The 23,820-nt window shown below is 39.9% G+C and overlaps 1 protein-coding gene and 3 long non-coding RNA genes across 7 annotated transcripts; all 4 read left to right on the top strand.

The window, feature by feature from the left end:
- The first annotated feature begins 8,521 nt into the window (after positions 1-8,521).
- Positions 8,522-14,167, top strand: LOC107304211. Of its 2 annotated transcripts, none has more exons than XR_005811752.1 (5): positions 8,522-8,949; positions 9,089-9,292; positions 10,016-10,470; positions 12,889-12,996; positions 13,097-14,167. It is a non-coding gene; the product is annotated as an uncharacterized LOC107304211 (long non-coding RNA). The 2 variants fall into 2 exon arrangements; XR_005811753.1 differs by having other exon boundaries at positions 12,889-13,015.
- Positions 14,168-15,249: 1,082 nt separating this feature from the next.
- On the top strand, positions 15,250-18,659 carry LOC107304213. Of its 3 annotated transcripts, none has more exons than XR_005811921.1 (4): positions 15,250-15,370; positions 15,815-15,868; positions 16,457-16,569; positions 18,011-18,659. It is a non-coding gene; the product is annotated as an uncharacterized LOC107304213 (long non-coding RNA). The 3 variants fall into 3 exon arrangements; XR_005811922.1 differs by having other exon boundaries at positions 18,025-18,067; XR_001550228.2 differs by lacking the exon at positions 18,011-18,659 and having other exon boundaries at positions 16,457-16,933.
- A 320-nt stretch (positions 18,660-18,979) lies between these two features.
- On the top strand, positions 18,980-21,577 carry LOC107304210. The gene is made up of 4 exons (XM_015837278.2): positions 18,980-19,173; positions 19,921-20,065; positions 20,150-20,298; positions 20,397-21,577. Exons 1-4 carry the CDS (start codon positions 19,136-19,138, stop codon positions 20,458-20,460), a joined length of 396 nt encoding a protein of 131 aa, XP_015692764.1. The 5' UTR covers positions 18,980-19,135; the 3' UTR covers positions 20,461-21,577.
- A 195-nt stretch (positions 21,578-21,772) lies between these two features.
- Positions 21,773-23,748, top strand: LOC107304212. The gene is made up of 4 exons (XR_001550227.2): positions 21,773-22,736; positions 22,983-23,064; positions 23,141-23,239; positions 23,365-23,748. It is a non-coding gene; the product is annotated as an uncharacterized LOC107304212 (long non-coding RNA).
- Positions 23,749-23,820: the final 72 nt, after the last annotated feature.

The raw sequence follows: 23,820 nt of genomic DNA, 5'->3' as shown, positions 1-23,820 counted from the left end.
TATCGGAGTCAACGGGAATCATCGAAACAAATCAGCGTTCAGAATCTACCAGGGTGTTGTGTCACCGTCTTTTGGGTGTTAGGCCATGTAATGTCTTAAGCCCATTAGGGGGTGTGTCCAGGTAGCACCATGTCCCAAAAACTATATTTAGTCATCATACCCCATGTAGGTTTTGGGGTTTTGTTTAGATTAATCTATCACCATAGTTTCGCTAATAGATCTGTTCGTGAAACACCACAATTTTGAGTTCCTCATTAATCATTCATCTGCAATTGAGATGTTGTTTTTCTTGTTCTTGCTTGTGTTCTTTGATTCACTTGCAGGGATTAGCCTTCTCGGTGAGGTCAATTGGGTTTTGCCTCAGTTAATAACCAGAAAAGACATGGCACTATCATTACAATGTTCAAATCGTGTTGATCTAAAGTCGGATCTTGTGTGTAAAGTTTCCACCAAATCGAAAGTTATCTTTGCCTAACGGAAGATCGGGCAACCCATTGCCATCAACACTAATCATCTATAGGCATGGCGTGTCCTCATTAAGTGGCTCCCCAGAAAGCCGCAAGAGTTATTATGTATTGTTGTAGTCATCCCTTCAGTAGACATTGTGCTATCCACATGTGATGTTAAAAAAAGGGGACCTTGCCTCGGAAGGGGGGAGTTTTGTCATGCCTAAAAATTTACACCAATTTCTGAACAATGATATGCATTAAATCTTGATCTAGGATCAGCCTGAGTACACACTATGCCAATATCTTGATTAAACAAATAAAATAAACATAGTGTAAACAACGCAACGGAAAAAGAAAACCTAATGCTGCTTTTTCAGAGAAGCGACATCAATGACACAACCCCATAGGAAGCACTTAAGCATAGAAACTCACCTAATCTTCAAATTACTCCTCGTCAGATGCAACTCCGGCTTTCGAGGAAAGGGGAAAAAAGCATGGCTGAGTACAATCGCCATACTCAACAAGACACCAACAAATGCAATAGAAATAGATGCATATTGGTGTACAAAGGTGTTATTAATAGGAAATTTTGACATTTTTGACCGTTAATGGGATTTTGCTAAAGTGGAGTGGAGATGGCTGATTAGGAAATCAATCGGGTAAAATGAAAAGGAAATAGGAATTAGAAGCCGAATCAGACCTGGGCTAGAAGTCGAATCAGACAAAAGCTAGAAGCTAAAATGGACAAGAGATAGTGACCGAATCAGATTAGAAGTAGAAGTTGAATTAGACAGTGAGATGAAAACCGATGGAGGAGGATAAGGATTCAGATTTTGAGATAACATAGAGTCTGCTTGTTAAAACAGATATTGTAATACAGATAGTTTAGAATCAATTTTGTCTACTAGCAAACTGTCCGTGCGTTGCAACATGATTTTATATTTTCTTTGGTCGGGAGGGTATCTAATTTAGACTTTTTTCTGGTCCAACTATTAGCCTGTTCGGCCTTCTTTCGGCGTGCGCAAACACCCTCGCGCACCCAGACCGTAACTTGGGCATGGGCCACGAAATCCTCCCTCATGCGCACCCACTAGGGCCGTATTTGGCCCATTCATTCCCAGCCGTCCGATCTAGGGTCGGGTGAATGGACGGCCGACCGGCGAGATAAGGGAACAAAACCATTCGAGACCCAGCCGCCGCCGCCTCAAACCCTAACCCTAGTCGGCGCCTTTCATCTTCCTCTCCCTAGTGATCTTCGCCCGACGCGACGACGCTTCTCGTGCGGTCGTGGCATGGCTCGACAGCGGTGGCATTCGGCTTCTTGCCGGCGCACGTACTCCGACCGGTCCTTGCCCACGCCCCCTCCCCTTCATCGTCTCATCGCCTCGCCAGTGGCGCCGTCATGCGGCCCCTCGTCGGTGCGTGCGCTCACCCGTGACTAAGCGCACTCCTGTCGAGCGGCCTTCGGCGGTGCCCTCGCTGGTGCCCACACGCTTCCTTGCACGGCGACGGCGACCCGTGCGACAGTGCAGTGGCCCAGTGTCCTCACCACCCCCGGCTCCAACGGCAATCAGTACTCCCTCCTCTCTTTGCAGCCTTTTTCGGGGCCCACGCGTGGCCCACACGTCATTGACAATAGTTCACTGGCACCACTACTAGAGTCCTTTTAGTATGGTATTGATTAGTAAAGTTAGAGTTCGACTTTGTAAAGTCAGTTAAAGGCACATGTCTATATCTGTCTTGGTTAGTCTTTGGGGTATAAATATAGAGACCCCACTTCATGTAAATCATCATATTCAGATTACTAAACAACTTTTCCGCGCATCGCCACCATTTTCGACGGAGCGAGCTGACGAAGCAGAGTTGATTGACTTCGCAATATAAGTCCGTGCTTGTCACGAGCAGATTTGATAGGAATTTCTTGGTTTAGTTTGATATTCTATCTAATCTATTCGATGGTTTTACCTAAAGTTTTGTAATTGCTTTTTGCTATGCCTAGTTTAGGATAATTACAATTCCCTTATCACACCCCATGTGTATTATTGATCTAATCTACGTTCATATCTGTTTTAAACATAGTTCTACCTCAATTTGGTCCGATCAACCATGTTTGCTGACAATTATGAGTGCAGATTAGATTAAAATGTATACATGGATTGTTTTGTTGGAGTTCCAGCGAATAAGTTATTTAGTGGCCTATCAGTTGAATTGTTAAGCCTGCAAATCAATCGTTAATCCTTAATTGTGTTGATATTAACCCTATATTCTGTTGATTTGGTCCGATCTATCAGAGTTACTTTCAACTTGATTAAGGATTACTATAAGAATAGTTAGTTTTAGTAATTTAAGCCGATAGGTCACCCTAGGTTATTAATTAAGAATTCATGATGTTTAATACTATTTTGGACTTGTTATTGCTTATTTTAACCTTGAATTGTCTCGGTTGAGTCCGATCTTCTAAATTTGTGATAAATGTTCATCGACCTACTTAATATTACACATACCTTGTTCTTAAGCTAATAATTTAGGCTTGTATGTGCATAATTCCATAAATATTCTTATATGCTTGTACTCAATGATATAATAGTCAATAAATCTAGTGATTGTTGGCCTCAATGTTGAATTGTCTCAGGTAAGTCCAATCTTCTAAGGTTGTTTCCAACAATTTATCTAGAATATTGATTGTTATATTTTATCTTAGTCGATAAGGTTTATTTTATATCCATCATACCCAAAATTCCTATAAAGCCGATTTTATGTCCATAAGCATTATCAACTAGTAAGCCAATAAGTCATTTTAGGTTTAACTTTGTTTCCTTTGTTTTATATCTCGTCACTTGCAGGGTCAAACTGAGCGGCACACCTATTCAAAGAAATTAGGTACTGCACTAAAGCAATTCAAAGACTTTCAGGTCTTCGTGTGTAACACGCTAAGACTTTAGTTTTAGCGTCAACAAAAGGAAAAAAAAGGGCAAAGCCCCTGGTAGTATTCTTGGTAAAAAAACAAAAGGAAAAAATGCTAAGGCTCACTTTTGCATAAAGAAACAGTTATAAAACAATTACTTTAGCAAAAGTAAAATAATAATAATTGAACAGTCAATTAAATAACAATACTAAACCAACCATTGGTCAGTGCTAAACCACACAATACCAATGCCCCACTAATTCTGTGCTAAACCATATGGCACTAGCTCACTGTCTTAGCAAGTTTTACCATATTCATTTAATTATGAAAACAATGCAACTAATCATAGGAAATCTCGATCAACCGCCCATAACCACGGGCGCAACTATTTATACAGTTTTACTCTAGTAAGAGGTGTACAACTTTATCCACAAGACACAACCCCACGTACGTATCCGTACGCCGGCATGTCACCACGACATCTCGCTAAGAGCTTACGACATGACCCTTTACATGACCCACTCCTAACCATTCACCACATCGAGATTACATCCCCACACCCTCATCAGGGTTGGGTAGACTACCCTTTGCCACAGCAAATTCGACAGTGGATCAATCCATCCCCGGACCGATCCAACTCTTTCATTCCTACCCTCGCCTGGGTTCCTAGGAAAGAAGAAAACTATATGTCAAGTTCAGTCGTTGCCCACCTTGGCTTGCTGTAAGTATGGATAAGTCCCCTGAGGATTTCTATGATCTGGTCCTTAATTGCCATGGGTAGTTCCAACAAAACCATGCACTCACAGCCCAACATTAGACATATTCTAATTTTTAGTGAAAACCCCTACACACAACTACTTTTATTGCGAGACAAAAAGTCCCGACTTATTTATGAGAAAGAATATAGTGTCCCAAACCCAAATTAAGTGAGGTAGCAAACTAAGCATGGCTAAACATACCAGCTTAAACAAAAGATAAAAACCCCAGGTTACAAGGTAACAAGGTATATACAACATAATGGCTTAATAGCAAAGTATAGGTAAAACCCATAAGCATATAATTATGAAAACATGCATATATATAAAGCAACAATTCAAAAATAATTTTAAAAACAAGTATCAACATGCTCAAGGATTGGGAATGTGAATTACTAAGAAAGTGACTTGCCTTACGACTCCTCCAGAATGGCTTGGGCCACCATTTCATAGATTGGAACTTGGGTTTCGTTGAAATCTAGAACAAACAATTAAAAACAATCAAGCCAGTACAGAGGGCTATAGAAACAGGGAAAGAAAATTTTTAATTGGATTCTTGACAAAATTATTGATCCACTGCAATAAATGGGCTTAAACGGACTTTGGATTAATTAGTTATGAATTTCAAAAGTTTTGTTGTTTTCTCGCTAAACCTGAAAAACGTGTTAACAACTTTTTAATGGCAACCTGAACGTAACATGAATACAAACCAGAAATAAAAAACTTAATTGAGTTAAAAGTTAGCGTTTCTTAAACAATGTTCGTCATGTTAGATGTTGTTTAAAACAATGTTATATTAATTTTAATTGAGTCATTGGTCTTGCCTTTGTGAGAAACAAATCCCATTAATGTTTTGTGTGATGATTATTATAAATGCATGTGATGATTGAAGTAGGACAATACTAAGTTATGGCATTATGTAGCCACACTCCTAGGGAAGAGATTAAGATTTCATTAGCAAAAGAGACATTTTTCTCTAGGATTTTATAACATCATTTTATGTTAAGAGAGAAATCAACTAAGAAAAGTTGTTTGCCTCAATAAGCCATAAGTGAGATAATACTATTGCGTAGAGGTGGAAATTATGATTAGAAATCTATAAGATATGTCTGCTCTAATAGCTAAGAATAATGTTTTCTAGATTTCAAAGTCTATATGCATACAAACTTGACTTCATTCGCAATAATTTTAACTATCTTTCGACAATTTTATTGGGAATAACAAGAGTTTTCCTTAATACCTAAAGTTTCATATGTGTAGTAAGTTTTCAAGAAACCGCTCGAGATTTAGCAAAAGCTGCCTCACTCCATAGGGGAAAAAAAGGAGTTGGGGGTAAGGTGGCATGCTAATCTGCAGGGACCCTGCTGCTTGTTTGTGGAATAAGCAAAGTTCTCCCTCCCCCACTCTTCCAGGTTTGGAGAGAAGGAAACTTGTTTGTCGCCATGGTTGTGGGGGCGAGCACAGAATCCCTGAACTGTCAAGGGAACCTACCTAGGAGGAGGATCCTTGTAGTTTTAAGTTTCCCTTCTGCCCACATATAATGCGAGAGAGCTAGATACGTATTCGGCCGGTCGGCCTCTCCGATGTTTCTATGCGTATACTGCATGCGCAAGCAACAAGGAGCAAAATACGCTTCCATGTACATATACATGCATGCAACAAGGAGTGAAATATTTATTTTTTACCAGAGAGAGTATTCTTGCTGCCAGCCCTATATACCTGTACACCACAATTTGCTGTCAATTCACTCTCCCTCTCTCTCATATAGCTCTTGGTCTCGCTACTGTGGCTGCCGCATGTTTACTCACATGTCTTGGGGTATATGTATATATAGCTACATATGTAGGATTGAGGGTGTGTGGAAAGTTTTTTTTCTTACAAAACCTACCTACATGGTCCTTGGGCCAACATTTTTTAGGTAGTTCGTGGACCACCCGGACCACCTATGCGTATATCTCTATCTCTACTACTTAAAAAATATAGATATCTCTATCTCTACTACTTATAAATTCAACCCACCGTTGCCTGTCAGCATGCATCCTCACTTGGTTGAATTAAGTGAAAAAGGACTAGTACTGAACAAACTTTTTTTTCTAGGCGCACGCTGAAGTGACCGAGTAAACAGATCGACAATCGAGCTAGATACGTATCCTGCCGCCTGGCCTCTCCCATGTTTACATGCGTATACTGCATGTGCATGCAACAAGGAGCAAAATACATTTCCATGTACATATACATGCAAAAAAGGAGCGAAATATTTTTTTTTTTCGGAAATAGTACTTTTGCTGCCAGCCCTATATATTTATACACCACAATTTGCTGTCAACTCGCTCTCCCTCTCTCTCATGTAGCTCCTGGTCTGGCTACCGCGGCTGCTGCATGTCTACTGACATGTCTTGGGGTATACATATATACATATATACAGCTACGTATGTAGGATTTAGGGTATGTGTGAAAAGTTTTTTCTTGCAAAACCTACCTACCCAGTCCTTGGGCCAACATTTTTTGGGTGGTTCGTGGACTAACCGAACCACCTATTGGATCCACCTATGCGTATATCTCTACTATTTAAAAAATACGGATATTTCTATCTTGCTACGTTGGCCCACTTTTAAATTCAGCCCAGCGTTGCCCTGTCTTGATACATCGACCCACTTACAAATTCAGTCCACCATTGCCCGACAGCGTGCATCCGCACTTGGTTGAATTAAGTGAAAAAGGATAGAATAAGTTCACTCTAGGTCCTTTATCTTGACACCGAGTTTCAAAATCGTCCCTAAACCATAATACCAGAAATGTTAGACCCCGAACTCGTTAATCCCGTCTAATAGAGGTCCCTGGGCAGTATGGAGGGGTGGTTTTGCTTACGTGGCATCCTAAGCTTGTGGGGACCTACTTGTCAGTCAAATAGAGAAAATAAAAAAACTCTCCTGTATCGTTTCCCCTCCTCCTGACGGCCATGGCAACAACCTTGGAAAACAGGTCTAGGTGCTCCATGGCGGCGACAACAAGAACCATGGTCGACCTATCCATGAACGGCGGCGGCAACAAGAACCGCCACGGTGGCGTCCAACACTGCTAGAGCTTAGCGATGACGACATTTAAGGTAGAGCAGATCTTGCCGTTGGTGGGCGCCGCGTACTGCGTCCTGAGCTTGCGGAGGTAGGCGTTCGCCCACCCGCACCAGCCGTCGCACTTCATCGCCAGCCGCACCGGCCCGGCCCAGCTGCCACCGCCCTTGCTAGTGTTGGTCGTCGCCCGTGCTTCGCCCTCCACTGCCGCGCTAGCTGTCGCACACCACCGCAGCACACCACTACCGTGTGGCTCTGCCGCATACCCGCACCGGCCATCACACACCATAGCTACCAGCCCGGCCGCCACCGCCACCGCCCCAGCCGGCTGCGCTCCGCCCTCCAGCGTGACTCGACCGCTACAAGCTTGTGCCCCGCTGCCGTCGGTAGCCCCACCGCCACCACCCTTGCTCGGCTCTGCCGCAAGCTTGCGCCCTAGCTGCCGCCGTGCTCTGCCCTCCAGCTTGCTGCCTGTTGCCTCCCGTGCCTCAACCGGTGAGAGAACAAAGGAAGAAGAGAGAGAGTTTTTATTTTTCTCTATTTAACTGACAAGTGGGTCCCCACAAGTTTAGTAGGATGCCACATATGTAAAACCATCCCTCATACTGCCCAGGGACCTCTATTAGACGAGATTCACGAGTTCAAGGTCCAACATTTATGGTATTAATGTTTAGGGATAATTTTAAAACTCGGTGTCAAGATAAGAGACCTAGAGTGGACTTATTCTAAAAGGACTACTACGAACAAAAAGTGCACCGCCGCTGCCTGACCGGCACGACATTCGGCTCCTCCTTCGGTCCTTCCCCACTCTCGCCCAACACCACGTCGCAAGATGCTTAAGAGCAGGTACAATAGCAGGCTATAAACCAACTATAAATATATTTTAAAGAGATAAGAGAGGAGAGAGAGGAGGTGGGGGCTGCATATGGGCTTCGAGACAAAATGTGTGTATGACATGTGAGACCATGTATTGATGTTTTGTAGGTAAATATTGTATGAATTGACTATTAGATTGACTATAAATGAATTGGAGCTACTAGTTGGCTATACTATTGAACTTGCTCTAAAGGGCTAATCTCTTTTTTCCGTGCGTACGTTTTTCAAACTGTTAAATGTTATATTTTTTTGCTAAAAATTTTATATAAAAGTTGTTTAAAAAATCATATTATTCTATTTTCAAGTTTAAAATAGATAATACTTAATTAATCACGTGCTAACGATGTTTCAAGTTTTGCGTGCGCTTGCTGTTGCAACGAGCCCGTTTGGCCGATCAGCCGGCCGATCAGCCTCCCCAACCCTATCGCCCTAGGCAGCTAGCTAGGTTTCTTTCAAGGCGGTAGAGATGCAATTTTCTAGTACCTTCCTTCCCAGCCCGCACCGCAACGGTAAAAAATTCCCCTTCTCTCCTCGTCTCGCCCTCCTCGACAGATCATTCACCATCATTTCGCCCCGAGCCAGCCGCCCGCCGGCCCCTAGGAATCGAAGATGCCGTACGCCTACCCGCCGGCGCCGAGGTCGACCTCCTCCCCTGATCTTCGCCAAGCGCCCGCCGTTCTCGTCGGCGTTGCTGGCCTCTCGTCCTCCTCGGTACTTGGTACCTCTCATTGGAGCGCCGCCTGACTACCGGCGGTCGGCACCCGTAGCCCGTCGTCAAGCCCCGCCCCACCCGGCGCGCTCCATCTGGAGGCTGGCTTCTCTTGATGAACTAAACCAGACTAGGAAGCTCCTCCGCCACTCGGGGTCGCACCTCGCCTAGCGTTTGTTTCATGGTAAGCCCTAGTCCGGCTTTCGCCGTCGTCAAGATTGGTTCCCTCTCTTCGGGAGATCCCCTTCCTGTTTCTTGTGTGGCTCCACGGCTGTGTTGGATTTGTCCCCGATGATTTGTCTGGTTACTTTAATCCCATCCAGGAGGCGAGCCGAGGTGCATCCGCCATGGCCACGGCGTGGTGCAGGGTATGGTGGCCACGGGGGAGGCTGCAGCCCGTGCCGCCCGCAAGGTTCGTACTGTTCGGATGGCTCTTCGCCCGCACGAGCTCCGTTGACGTTTTGGTCGCGACGGCCCTCCCGCAGGAGGAAATCTTGCTGTCGTTCCCCACCCTAGAAGCACTCCAGGTCTGCAATGGAACCTTGCCATCTTTATTTCCTTCAACCCAATATTAAGTAGACATGTTTTTGGCATTGCCAACTCTAACCAGAAATTATCCTAACTCTATGCGGTAAGTGCAACTTCAAGTTACTTTTTCCTGTCTTTCAAAAATTCGTTGTACCTTCAGTAATTAGGGCCCAGAAGGTCAAATTCTGATAGCCGTTATTGAGTATGTGGCTGGAATGACTTCTTTTTGATCCATTGAAGAGAACAAAGGGAGTTATATATTACTTCAGTACTTATATTTGACCATTGCAGACTATGGTTCTAAATATATGCATGTCATGACGGCTTGATGCTGTATACATCGCGATCGTATTTCAAGGATTAGCAGCCCTTAGAACACTATAAAGGCATTCATAGCAGCCGGAAGAAGATTCCCTTCATCTGGCTATAAGTTAGTGGAATTGAGACACAAATAGAACCTTGTTAGTATTGCATTTTATGGAAATGGCTAGACTGCTCACACCAACTTAACTTTCATCTGTTGTTTCTATCATATGTGAAATATATATGGTATATTTGGAGCTCATTTGCTTAGTTGTATGTTTCTCGTTACAATTCATTTTGCAAGGATGCTATACGAAATTGTTAAGTTCCTTTTATTTTCCGTTGTTCCACTGCAATACTAGAATATATTACTATTGTAATGCGTGGATTAGTTCTAATCTTGACTTTATGTTTGACAGCACAAGATTCTGGCTTGTCCGTTTGTCATAGTGTTGGTTCACATGGAGCTTATGGATTTTATTGTTGGTTGCAGCGCAATTTACTCACAATTATTGGATAAAACGGACATTTATAGACACGTGTACAAGATTGACACACATATCTTCCACTACCGTTTTCAGTGGTGTTTCTATTGCTATATCGCATGCATGCTTGTTGTTTTTCCAAATGTCAAATTAATATCAATACAGTTTTGCTTTCTGAATTATATTTCTTATTTTGAGCATCCCTTGTTCTTTTATATACCCTTGAGGAGGCTTCATCTTCTTGTACAATCACTTTCTGTTGGGTCTTCAATGTGATGACAAGGAAATTGGATTATGGCTTTTGTTGTTGTAACTTTTACGCCTGCTTCATGTGAGGTATAAGGGATCTTACATTATCAAAGAATTAGCGCAGCATTTTTCTTCGCAAGGTAAATTCTGATGTACTCTCTTTGAAGCTTAATATATTATTGTTGCATATTCAGATATTCACCCTCCTGAGATTAGTTTTGTGCTTGTGTATTTTTTCCCATGATGTTACACATGATGTTGGTAGACAATCAATGACTTTACAAATGATATGTGTTTCTATGCCTATAAATGATTAAATCTAGGTCTTGAATTTCCTGTAGTCTTGATGTATATACATCACGAGAACAGGCTTTCGACATTCTGCAGAGTGAGGAAGCATCATTAGTTTTGATGCTTTATAAATAAACTCGACTTCGGTTGATTCAGTTTGAAGGTTTAGGATGAAATAAAACCAGTTTCAAGTTGAGATTTGAGAAAGATACCTTGGTACTTCAGTTTATGTTCCAGCAGAACTTGAGACAAAGGCAGAACAGAACCCATTTAAAAAAGGTTAGAAATATTCAAGATAATAATCTCATTTAACAAACTGTAGGATATGAGTAGACTAATGTTTGAAAGTTCACAAAAATCATGTAGAGAACATGAATGAAATTAAAACTAAAAATTATTGTAGTTACTTTCATTGTTGGGTACATGGAGTTCAAAAGGATAGTGCCAAGGAAACATGTGTATGGTCCACATATCCAACAAAGGCACACAGCATACTCAGTCCATATATATTGAACTGCACCTTCTTACAGTTCCATATATTTTAACATCTCTAGAATTTATGAGTCTAGGAATGAGTTTCATGCTACATGAATGTTCATTTCCGTAAAGGATGGTGACCAGCAAAGGATATTAAGTTGGTGATTGTTTAATTTTTTTCAAGGAAGAAGCCAAACGACATATTTGCAAATAAAAAATAATATATAAATGGAACTTTTATATATGTTTTCTTAGTGATCTAAAACCCAAGGCTAAAAAATAAACGATGATGAAAAAAAAATCTCAAAATCAACTCCGAATTTAAGATTGAAGATTCAAATTTTGTCGTATAAGCATAAACCAAAAAGATGACGGTGTAAGTCTATTCAAATCCCATTGTTTTACAGTATTCTCAATACAGTAGGGATGGTAAATTAGGTTTCTATCTAAGCAGTGACATCCCTTTCAAAAGTAGGGATTCCATTAATGCATTGTACCATTATTAATGTACATTTTCTCTTGCAATAGATCCAACAAATTCGGAGGGCATGCAAAATAGCGTAACTTGATTATAGTATATCAACTTCCCGAGTGGGAAAAGATGACGCTGATGATAGCGACAGGCTTGGTGAAGTAGTGTTCGATATTTTACGTTTCCATTTAGTTTGTAAGATGCTAACTTACCATTCCATTGTAGTTTCTTTTATTCAATAAATATTACAATTGGAAAAGTCAGTTTGTAGATTTAGCCAATTGAAAGGAGCTGAAAAAATAGCTTGTTTTAGTTGCCAAACTTCAACAATAGAATATATTGTCAAATCATAATCTGAATAAGCTGCAGCAATGTTATGTTACTCCACATTTGTAGTCAAGTGTTGGTTATTTTGTAGTGCCATGGGATTATTGTTTTTTCGTCATTTTCATTGAACACATGGAGTTTTCTTTCACAACTTTATTGTCCGTTGACGCTTTCCCAGTGGCATGTAATTGTTTCATGATCTGCTTTTCATCTTTAGTCGAATTCGGTTAGCCGAGAAGATTATATTATGTTTCCTTGCCAAGAACCCTTCAAGATAAATTCTGTTCTATGTTCCCGCCTAATATACTTAAGCTGAAAAGCAGGATTTCGTCGTAGCTCCTTCATCAGTTACTCATGTAGCCTATATGTGTTCCAGAAGAGAATTTTTTTTTCTGTTCCTGCTAATTTTGTTCCTTTTGCGTACCTCCGGGTTTACATGCCTTCACACGTAGTGTTCACAAAGGGGATCCTTCTTTGCTTACACCAGAAAGCCATGTATATAGCCCTTTGCTTGATTGACATTTGCCACCTACTTATGTACTTCTTCTCATTGTTTTCCATAATAATGCAAATGTCATTCGTTTACTCAATGTTTCTAGGACAAATTATTAGGAGCATATTTAATTAGTCCAGCTTTTGGGGCATATTTCAAAATGTACTTGGCAGAAATGCATGGTATGCGATTTGTCCAACCTACAAAGCATACCATAGTTGCAGAATATTCAACAAATTCCGTACCAGGTCCAAATTTGGTTACTATTTCTATAAAGGTAGAACATGTGTTTGCAACAAAACCATTGGATTAGATGAAACTTTTTTTCTCCAGAATCATTTTTGTCGTCTACAATATTTCTGCATCTAGATATGGTAACTGCCTCCTAATTAAAAAGCCTGTATTATTCTTATTGTACATTGGAACATACTATGTTTAATCTTACCAAATTAACCTCTTGGGAAAATACCAAGTTCTTATCTTTTGTATTATCTCAAGGTGCGTAGCGAAGCTGAATGTATCTAGGCAGGAAGCTGAACTTTTTGTCTTTGCAAGAATCAGCCTATGCACTAAAGATTACTTTCAGAGTGACAACTGCTCTTCATGGTGCCAACCCACACCCATAGTAATAATTTTTCTGTTAATTCTAACTTGCAGGTCAAAGCTTTTGAGAGGCTGACTTGTCTTTCCTTTGTAAAACTTGCAGGCTCAAGCTTTCAAATATTTTTTTCAACATGCTAACGTTGCAAGCTTCTTGAAGCAAAACTATGCCTCAATAATTCAATTTATAAATAAGCAATATCAAGTCAAACATTGTACTTATGTGCTACTGCTTACATATATGCATATGTACATTTTTGTATTTTATTTCAGAAGAAAATATGTGAACAACAGAAATTTGATTATGGTCAAATATTGTCAGGGATCTCTTGATGGGTTTATTCCTTGGAGCAGCGCTGTTGATGAAAACAGAGATATTTGTTCTTGGACTCTTGCTCGTCCACTACTTGACAGATAGTGTCCTGAGATCTGGCTGTGTGGGGCTGATGGGTGTTCCAGCAGGCTTTAAGCTGAATACCAGTTGGCAGAGCTTTTAGGCATGATTTCACTTGACGCAATTCAAATATTGTCAACACTTTGGTTCATTGTGGGAGGCTTCCTAAGGCAAATAGTTTGGGGTCTTGCATTTTCTGGGATCCTTTTTGGTTTAACAGTTCCAGTTTTATTCTTCATAGATGTCATCCAGCTTGCTACATTGCATGTTACGCTGCTTCAATGGTTGATCTCTGTGATATATTCAAGACAGATTCAAACAGTGACATCATTGTGGTGTCTTTTCAGGTAAAACCATGAGTACATTGTTGCTGGCATCATTTAAATCATAAAGGACTTAGGGCCTTTTTAGTTTGGAGGAAAAACAAAGGATTGGATTCCTAAGGATTAGTTCTTATGAAAGCCATTTGGTTTGTAGAAATGAATTATAGGAAAACCAAAGGAAAATTTCTTTCTACAAGTTGTATACATAGAAAAATTTCTATCCACTCAAAACTCTTGGAAAATTTCTTATGGATTGATGTGGCATGTATTTGCATTTCTCCACCTTTCCTATTTCTATAGGTTGAAATTCCCCCAAAACGTATAGGCCCCTAATATGCTCATCTATTTTGTCGAGTGCACAGATAAATTTTGAAATTCTAGTATTAATAAGACTTAACACAAAGCACACCCTCTGGTCATGGAAACATGTTTTGAATATAGACATTGCCTTCAAAATGAAACCCGGTCCATGAAATTAACATCACAAAAGTACTTTTCAAGACAAATCTATACAAACGATTTTCTTCTGTTGAATATAATATTAAAAAAAGTCCAACATTTATGTATTACCACTCCATAAGCTGAATTTATACTTACTAACCTACATGTTTTTTTATTATCATGATAGGAAAACTATTTATTCTATCATCGTTCAGCTGAGGTGATGCATTATTATTGAACCTAGTAGAGATGTTAACTGATTTTCTGTTATGATAATTACTCATCTGTTTCATCTTATAATATATTTTGGCCGTACCTAGATTTTATCCATGGATCAATGTGTATGTTTTATATATGTGTCTATATTTATTAGCATTCATATGAATCTAAGGAAGCTATAATGTGAAATGGAGATAATAGTTCCTGATCGTTTTACCATGGCCTATATCAACAAATATCTAAAATATTCAATCTCCTTTATATTTCTTTCTTTTTACTTTTCTTGTAAGCTTGCTGTTAACGTTCATGTATTATTAACAGTGGGCGCAAACAGAATCGTCTTAGGCAAAGATTAGCTATATGACTATACAGTTGAACAACATGTGGTTGGTTCACTGTTGTTTACACCAGTCCTGCTTCTCCTACCCACCACCTCTATGTTCTATTTGTATGGTAGACTAGAAAGAACCATGAGTACAAGCAGCCTAACAAGGAGGCTAAGGTAGCCATTATAGAAAGCATAGGAACAATAGTCCAACGTACTTTGCAACCACAAGAAATGAACACTTGATGGCTGATTTGCTAGCATTGCAGCATTTTTCCTTTGAAAAAGGCAAACTTCAGAAAATTATTGTACATATATTTCGAATTTTACCCTCTGACTTCTGAAAACAATTAACAATGTACTCTGTGCAAATAGTAGGTATTTATCTTTCACAAAAATTAGTTGAGTGTAATGGTTAGTCGCATCTCCACTCAACTTGGGTTTCTAAATTTACCCATACTGACTTTCATCTTGCAATACGATGGATTGTAGGACAACCAAAAATTGTTTCTGTACTCTGATTGAAATATGAAGTATAAATGTGTGTGGATGTCAGGATTGCATACAACCAAAACTCTGGATTCGTAGGCATATTATGCTCAGGTTGTTGTTTGCTTCATCCTGAGAGACCACTTAACTGCTTCCAAGAATTTTTCATTCCCATGTGCATCTGTCCAGGTTTGCAAAATACTCCTGATGTGATTTATCTGACTTAGATATAGATGATTATGCATATAGTTCATTTTTCCTGACTGTACCAATTGATCAGAATTCTTGATGTGATTTATATGACGATGCATCTTAATATTCTGAATTGTGTTGCAGAGATTGGCCAATTGTCCCTGAAAGGGTGAGTTGATGAACAACTCACCTTAAAATGTTTGACAGGTTATTCAACTATGGAAGTCAATGGAATATTAAGTGATATGTCATGGCTCTAATAACAAAAGCTTTTTTTTTTCTCAACATTCATCTCTGATACCTTGGTTCACCTGGTCTTTATATACAAAGAAACACAGTTCTTTCCCAATTTGGTTCGAATTAATTTTGATTAGTTTTGGAATAGTAGATTTATTACTTCCTTTTTCTGGATAATGATGGTATTGAATGCCGATGAAATAGGGATTAGAGGAGAAAGTGTCAAATAATAGCATCAGAGCATGACATGTCAATGAGGTAACATGTTGCCCATGTTTTGTATTTATAATCAGTGGTGCATGCATAAATAAGGTACATCTATATTCTCTCTTCAATGAAAAGAAACCTTAAACTTTCTTTAAAAAGGGGGAAATGGGATACATGCAGGTATACCTATTAACCCATGGAATAACAACTAAAACCGGTTTTTGTTATAGTAGAACAAAGCCTACACCCTTTTGATTCCCCTAGCCTCAAGCTCGTAGGATTTGACCTAAAAATAACGTTGTTAATCTGTCTATTAGCAAATTAGGGCCAACTTGATTATGCATCTGGGGCAGCTTAGCTTGTTTTAATCACACTACACCCTAATATACCATGCCATTATTTTAGTAAATCACAATAATCGTTCATGGTTCTAACACTCAAACTTTTTTGGTCTTACTACCCTAATCCCCAGCCAAATCTCTCCACTAGGCTGCAATGGCTACTCTGGACCCTCCTGTTTTGTGCAAATTTATGTTTTGATGATGGTTGACAATGAGTTTCTTAATTGTTTTTCTAAAGTATAGTAGTTGAACGCTTGAACACTAATTTGATTGATCTTTTATTTGTTCTTTTGCTTAGTTAAGTCCATGCACTGATGATGGTTTGATATGGATGCTCGACGGTGGGAAAGAACAGTAAAGATCGGTACTACTTGAGAATAGAGTCATCATCCTTATTGTTACATAACCCAGGTAAATTCTCCTGAAATTAACTGACTTCACCAATTAGTTTATACAAATTTTGAATGTAGCAGACGATAGCCTCTTTCATGAGGTGTCTTGGCAAATTATATTCTTTTTTGAATTTTTCTTTACCTTTTGATGGAAGGAACCAGGATACTAAATAATCGTAGGACTCCATAAGTCCCATAAGTGAATGTTTTTACTTTCATATATGTTAGTCATATAATACTACGCTACTTGTCAAGGTAATAACCTGCATTAATTTGTCGGTAATTACATTATTAATTGATTCCACTGGATGATCCTTCTTTTGTGTTGATAACGAGGATCAGGATTATGAAGAAGGTATGGAGTTACATACATTCTGTGAGAAGTTATGGGCCTCCCATCTTCGTGATATATATATATACACATACAATATATATATATATATATATATATATATATATATATTGTATGTATGTATGTATACATATATTGAAAAATGTACAGTTACCTCGGAAGAATTTTGCTCAATAAAAATTAATATGAGAAATTGGCTGATTCCAAATCGTAAATGTGACTTCTTTTTGCATGCTTTTAGATCAAAATATTCTAAGTTATTTTTTTGGTGCTTTGTAAGGGCAGTGCTATGAAGAATTGCTAGTTTCCTGGGCTTCTATAGGGGTACATGGGCAATTGAGATTTGATCCCAGTGCTAGATATTATATTGCTCCTTATGTGAGATATTTTCAATTTTAATGGTTGTAAAGAACCGTTGTCAAAGTAATCTAAAAATGAACTATGATAACTTTTCTTTATATAATTTAATGGCATAATTTCACTTATTTGTTCTCATTATTAAATTTAGTTGATAATTGTTTATAATGGTCATTTACTCGGATTCATAATGTCAAATGGGCTGCCTCAACTAGGACCCCCTTTACCATCACCGCTTTAAAGTGATAGAATAGTTTCAAAAGATAAATAGAATTTTATGCATGCACTCCATTCATATGGGTCATAACGTGCCTTGCACGTGCATGGCTACTAGTGTACTAAAATATCATAAGAGTCAAAATGGAGAATTCTACTTGCCTTCTTTATGCGGGAAATTTTACACAGAAATATTTTCTTATTATACTACCTCCTGGATGTGAAATTTGTATATATGATAGTTGAATGGCTGGGTGGCCCCTCGCCATGGCCGCGTCGCCCTTTTTTCGTCGGCCGTCCAATTGGGCACAGGCGACTGGATGGCTGAGGGGCGGTGCAGCACGACGCGTCGATGCGCGGCTGGATGGCTGAGGGGCTGTGCGGCGCGACGTGTCGATGCAGTGCTTTTGCGTTGTGCGTCGCCGACGCACACCACACGGCTCAGGAGCACCTTAGTACTCTCCTTGGCTCTCACGCCATCGTCTTATCTCTTACATCTCGGTTCATCTCGCTTTTCCTCGTTTTTTCTTCATAGATTGTCTATGGCAGTGAGCGGCGGAAGGTGCAGGCGGCGGCTTACGGAAGAGTCGGGGACCGCCATGGCGATGGTGGCAAACGGACGCGGCGGGTGCTGGCAGACCCGGACTTGGCCAAAGCCGGGATGGCGGCTGTTGGGTCCGTGCGGCGCCGGCTGGCGGCGGAGCTTGGTGTGGCGAACACGGCCGTTGCGGCCCGCAGTCGGCCACGCTTACCTCCGGCAGGCGCCGGCTGATGGCAGAGGCAGGGGCAGCGGGCGGCGGTTTTTGGAGGGGACCGACACGGTGGAGCCGGCCGCTGCGGTCGGCCAACGTGACGGCTGCCAACATAGGTCGGGCCGGCAGACCTCGGTCCAATCGTCGCCAGACCTCGTGTCGACATGAATCAGACCTTGGGGTAGCGCAGATCTACACGGCGGACTCCAATCCGTCATTGCCCTCTTGGTTCTTGCATGCGGAGTTGATGAAAGTGTTGCAGGCGAGGCGGCGGGAGAAGATATGGCGATGCAGAGGCCCGGTTGATCACCACCACCTCAGAAGCCACCAGCAACCGCGGAGCGGCCACCCTTGCATCGGCACTGTCGCTCCACCGTCTTCTTTGATTTGCTTTTTATGCTTCTTCTTTCTCTTTTCTATAATGTTTGATTCTCTGGCCTTTTTACTTTCTTTGATTTTCTACGCAGCAAGCGACTGGTCAGCAGTTCGAGCAGAGCTTGACCGGACTGACAGTTAGCACGTCAGTACATACAGACTATGAGCTTGGTATGCCTACGTTGCCTTACAACTTTCATTTTTATTTTACCCTTCTTTTGTGAACCGAGTACAACCTGTTGCTCCATACTACAGGTTCATGTTGCCTTACCGTCTGCTTAATAATCTCTGGTTAACTTCTATTTCAACATGTCCTGCAGCTCTTACTGATGTCTTACTGATGCTGTTCAACTATTTCCGCTGGCCGTAGCGGTGCCGGTGGATGGCGTGTGCGCCAGCCGGTAGGCCACGCTATAGGTCGTCCCGGCGAAGGCGGTGACGATCCATTGAGGCGGCGGCTGCTGGGTGCAGGGTGGTTCATTAATTTGGTTTCGTGTCTATTACAAACCTTTTGATGTACTATTGTCAGCCGTATGTTGTTTGAGAGAGAAGGCACCTCATCTTATAACAGGTACAGGCGTATATAGGAGCATTTCATTTGACCACTGCTACACATGCATAGGCAGATTTGTTTCTTTAAACATAAGTAATATGTGCGATATCATACTTCACCCATTATAATGCATAATGGCTTTGTTTTGTGTTTTCTTCCCTGATATATCTATATGAGCTGTTCAACCCAATCATGATGGCATATGTATTTTCTATTTAGATAGTCATGTTGATTCCTGGCTTGTGGCCTTATGGGAATGCTTCAAAGTTCTTGCTTTTACTGCATTGTCATAGCTTGATTCTTTCAACCAATTCTTCTCATGACATGGATACTCCAGTTCTTTATATGTCACCTAAATATAGGAAACCTAATACAAGTTCAGTCTAGCATTGCTTTTAATTTATTGTCTTCAGTTGTTCGTTATGTTGTTCTCCTAGACTTACAAGTTACAAGATCTGGAAATTGCAGACTTTCTCATAGCTTGTTCAGGATTCTGATTTGTTTAAGTACCTTAATCTTGAGGGATCGAAGGAAATGGGACTGATCTTCCTTACATTCTCTTTAACATTATTGTTTTCATACGTATACATCATAGTGTCCTGGCATGTATACCATATGGAAATGAACTTGTTGTGGTAGCAACAGCAATGGACTAGAGTAGATGTTTGTTTAAAAAGTTAATACAGGTCTTGTTGCATTCAGTTAACGTACAACTTTTGTTCTGCTGCAATTGATCTCGATAACTCTGTGATAGCCCATTTACAGTGAATGCCCTCAGGAAGCCTTGCAAGCAGTGTCAACTCTAATTTTTACCGCTGCTAGATTTCCTGATTTGCCTGAACTGTGTGACCTCAGACATGTGTTAACGGAGAGATATGGGAGTTTCGTTGACCCCTTTGTTAGCTCTGAGGTGCTTAAATACTGTCCTTTTTGATCTGTTCTGAGGCGCTCTCATATTTCACAATGTTAATTAGCTTGGTCTTTCTGTGGCCAGTTTGTTCAGAAACTTCAGAACAAGTCATCTACTAATGAACAAAAGCTGCAAGTGATGCAACGCATAGCTGAAGAATTCTCAGTCCTATTTAATGCCAACGCATTGGAACATTGGAATAATAGATATCTGGTGTACCTCAAAATAGACATGTAAAATTTTGGTTAACTTACTGAATCACAGCATTACATGCATTCCTTCTTAAATATATGTTCACTTATACACTGTCTTGATTTTTTTTCCCTTACAGGATTATTAAAACAAGAGTTCTTTTAAATGTGTACAAGTTGAAAAATCAGCATGTGATGAGTTGAAGGTGGATAGACATCATGAAAGAAAATCGAAAGTGACACCTGAAGTCTATGAAAAGAAGCAGGAAATGATAAAGCCTAAAGATATTCATGTAATCCCTGATGCTGTTGGTCAGCTTGTTGAGAAAAGCAGGAAGAACCACTCAGATATACCTTATGATGTGCCTCCTTTAGACTTGAAGCTAATTAATGATTAAAAGGAACTAAAGAAAGAAAATAAAAAACACAATCATCACCTAATGTTCACAAAACGTACCTTAAAAAATTTTCTTCCTCTAATATTTTTATTGCCAAGGTCTGTTTATGGTGCCGGTGATACTTTTATTCCAACGCTTTCTGCAGTGGGTAAGTGCCCTTTTTCTTCCGAAGGGTACTGCGTTACAGCAGTCAACCTACATTTTTAGCCTGCTTTATTGAGTTCAGCTTGTTTTATTAACTGACAAATATATCTTTTTATGTTGCCATATCTTAAAGAAATTACAAGTAAATGTAACTAGTCATGTGGTTTTTCAGGTACATATTTGATACCTTTCGGGTTCATCGTCCAACCGCTGGTGGAACTGGACATGTGGACAGCATACAAAAAAAAATGCTCTGTAATTCTGTTGTCAGCTTAAAATTCATTATTTGTGGTTTGCTTTAATATTTCGGTCTGCAGCTTTGTTGTCCACTTTATTGTAACTGCATGGCTGTTTCTGCAATTTTGCTATCGCAATTCTCTGTTGTTGATATTTTTCTGCGCTGTTTCTACGTTTAAATATGCCCCTTAGATGATACTTTCTTCTCTGGCCATACCTGTCATTTTACAGCACCGAATATTGTTGCCATATTTATATATATATCTGATTGTTTTCTCAATGCTAATTATACTGTTACATAACAGTGTTACATTTTTTTGTTCTAATGTCTACCTTTGTAGGTCATATTCAATTATTCTTTCGTTGCAAAGCACATTGAGGAAGGGAATTTCATCACTGTCCCTTGGAGAGACGACTTCCCTCAAAATGCTCGTCTGTTTATCTTCAAAACCTACTGTCGTATTCATCGGTGTATTGATATTGGGTGGGTGTTTCTGTCTTAGTAGTCACTTTTTTTACATGTAAAACTTGACATAGATGAATGACAGCGAATGGTAGTTATAAATTATGATTTTATTACAGCAGTTTGGTTCTCTGCCTTTGCTGTTTTCCATTGTCTTCATCACTTATCTGCTTTCCATGTTTTATGGAGCTCTTCATGTTTATCAGTGAAAAAATGTAATCGTTACTTTAGGACAATTATCATTTCGTCATTTTGTTTTGTTATCTCTGTTAACAATAGTCATGCTAATTTCTCGCTGTTTCAAACTTTACCACGCATTTCATATTTAATAGATGAATCATGTAGGAATGCAATTTGTTTCAAGTTTAAGATGTTTTTCCAATGCTCTACAGCATGCTCTCTCAGAAGCTGAACATAACCTATGATCAGGTACAATTGTGGATAATGAACTTAGTTAGGAATTCACAACTTGATGCCTGCATTGATTCAGTGTCTGGAACTATTGTTACGATGACCAATTATGTTAGTATGTAGGTTGGTCCACCCATACATGGCGCAAACTAATTTAAGCAATTGATAGAATACCGATATATTCATATTATCGATTTAGGAGGGAATTTTTCCAATATTTTCCTCATATGTAAATAGGGTGCTTTGCCGTGAACTCTGGCTACATATATTAACCTTGCATGTAGTTCCGCTTAGGAAAAATCTTTACTATTTCTTCTCAGCTCTCATGCGTAATTTAGTATTAATGTTTGGACTACTTTTGACCTTCCATTTCATATAAATTATTTCAAGTTGCTGTAATGCATTTCTAACGTATTTGATTGTTTTCTTACATAAATGCTAGAGAAAACAGATCTGTGCTTCATGTAGCTGTAAGTGCTCCAAGTGATGAGGTCATAAAAAGTGATGGGGTCAATGTGGTTCCTGAAGTTTGGGGCGTAAAGGATAGAATCAAACAGTTTTCAGAGACTTCTAGGGGCGGATTATGGCTAGGTTCAACATTCCCTTCAACTCAGTAAATGTTTTCAAACACTGAAGATTGATCAGTGCTTCTTAGATTGTACGTTGGGCCAACTGGTAGAGCATTCACAGATGTTGCGTCGGTTGGTATAGGTGGTACCTTTCTTGGTCCTTTGGGCTGAGTGGAAACGAATATATACAGAATTAGGTGAGTACAGTGTCACCTGGTGCTGTTGACGGAAGAAAAGGGGAACAGAAAGGAGGAACCGGTAAATACATGGGCCTCCATTTCACCCGGCCCACTTACCGTAACAATCATCTTAATTTAACTGCTACTTACACCCACACTCAACACAAATCGCTTACCACGCACAAACCACGCGGCGCAGCGCGCTCACGCCTGCCCCAACCTCTAATGTTGAAAAGTTTTCTTATGATTATACTGCATCCTGGATGTGGAATCTTGAAATATATTTCTGTGCTTTTAACTTGCAATAGTTCAAAATCATTCACAGAATGGAGCTGAACCAATGGAGTTAAATGTTTATGATTTTTGAAGGGCTTGGTTTGGCTTTCTCAATGAATAATGTGGACGAGGTATGATAAAAAAAAATCAACACAATATGCTTTCTTCTCTTGAGTGGTGTGCTAACTTTTAGTCTCTGTCATTTAGAGCTGTTACCGAACCATCAATGGCAACTGCACTTTTCAAAAAATTGACCCTTTAATACTGGCACTAGGAGTATATGATACTAAAGAAATTTGATGACTGGTAGGTAGAATTATCATTATTTCCAAAGTACTCTTTTGTTGCCACAAGGAATATCAGTTCTTTGTATGTTGTATACTTAGTTCGATCCCACTCTCTGAACTATGAGTCAACTGATATTTTTGCAGGTCATGAACTACAAAGCCACTTTGCAGCCTTTATCCGCTCAGTACACTTATATTGCATATCTTTACGATTTCTCTGGTCCCTTAGCAACTTAGAAATTTGTATGACATACAGTCAATCTATTTTGAGGAAATTATTATTCTCTATTGCTTGATGACGAGAAGTTACATCCTCATTTCCTGCACATACTCCATATGTACCCCTTGATTGAGGTTGATGGATGAGTTGGTCCTGAAAATTGCCTACAAGATCAGTTTATTTTCAGTTTTCAATTATTGTTATTACTTTGCTGCTAAATATCAACACAATTTCATAACAGTTTTGGGCTAAAAAATTGGATCAGGTGGGTGCTAATTTGGTTCAGTTGTTCGGTGCTCCAGGATATGCAGAAGGCATGGCTTATTTCTAGTGGCATCCACATCCAACCTTCAAATGTTCTTAAGTTCTTAAATAACGGA

This window comes from Oryza brachyantha, chromosome 5, assembly GCF_000231095.2.
Source record: "Oryza brachyantha chromosome 5, ObraRS2, whole genome shotgun sequence".
In the NCBI taxonomy this organism is placed as follows: Eukaryota; Viridiplantae; Streptophyta; class Magnoliopsida; order Poales; family Poaceae; genus Oryza; species Oryza brachyantha.
Note: the sequence above shows the minus strand (reverse complement) of the source record. Positions and strands in the feature narration are given on the sequence as shown.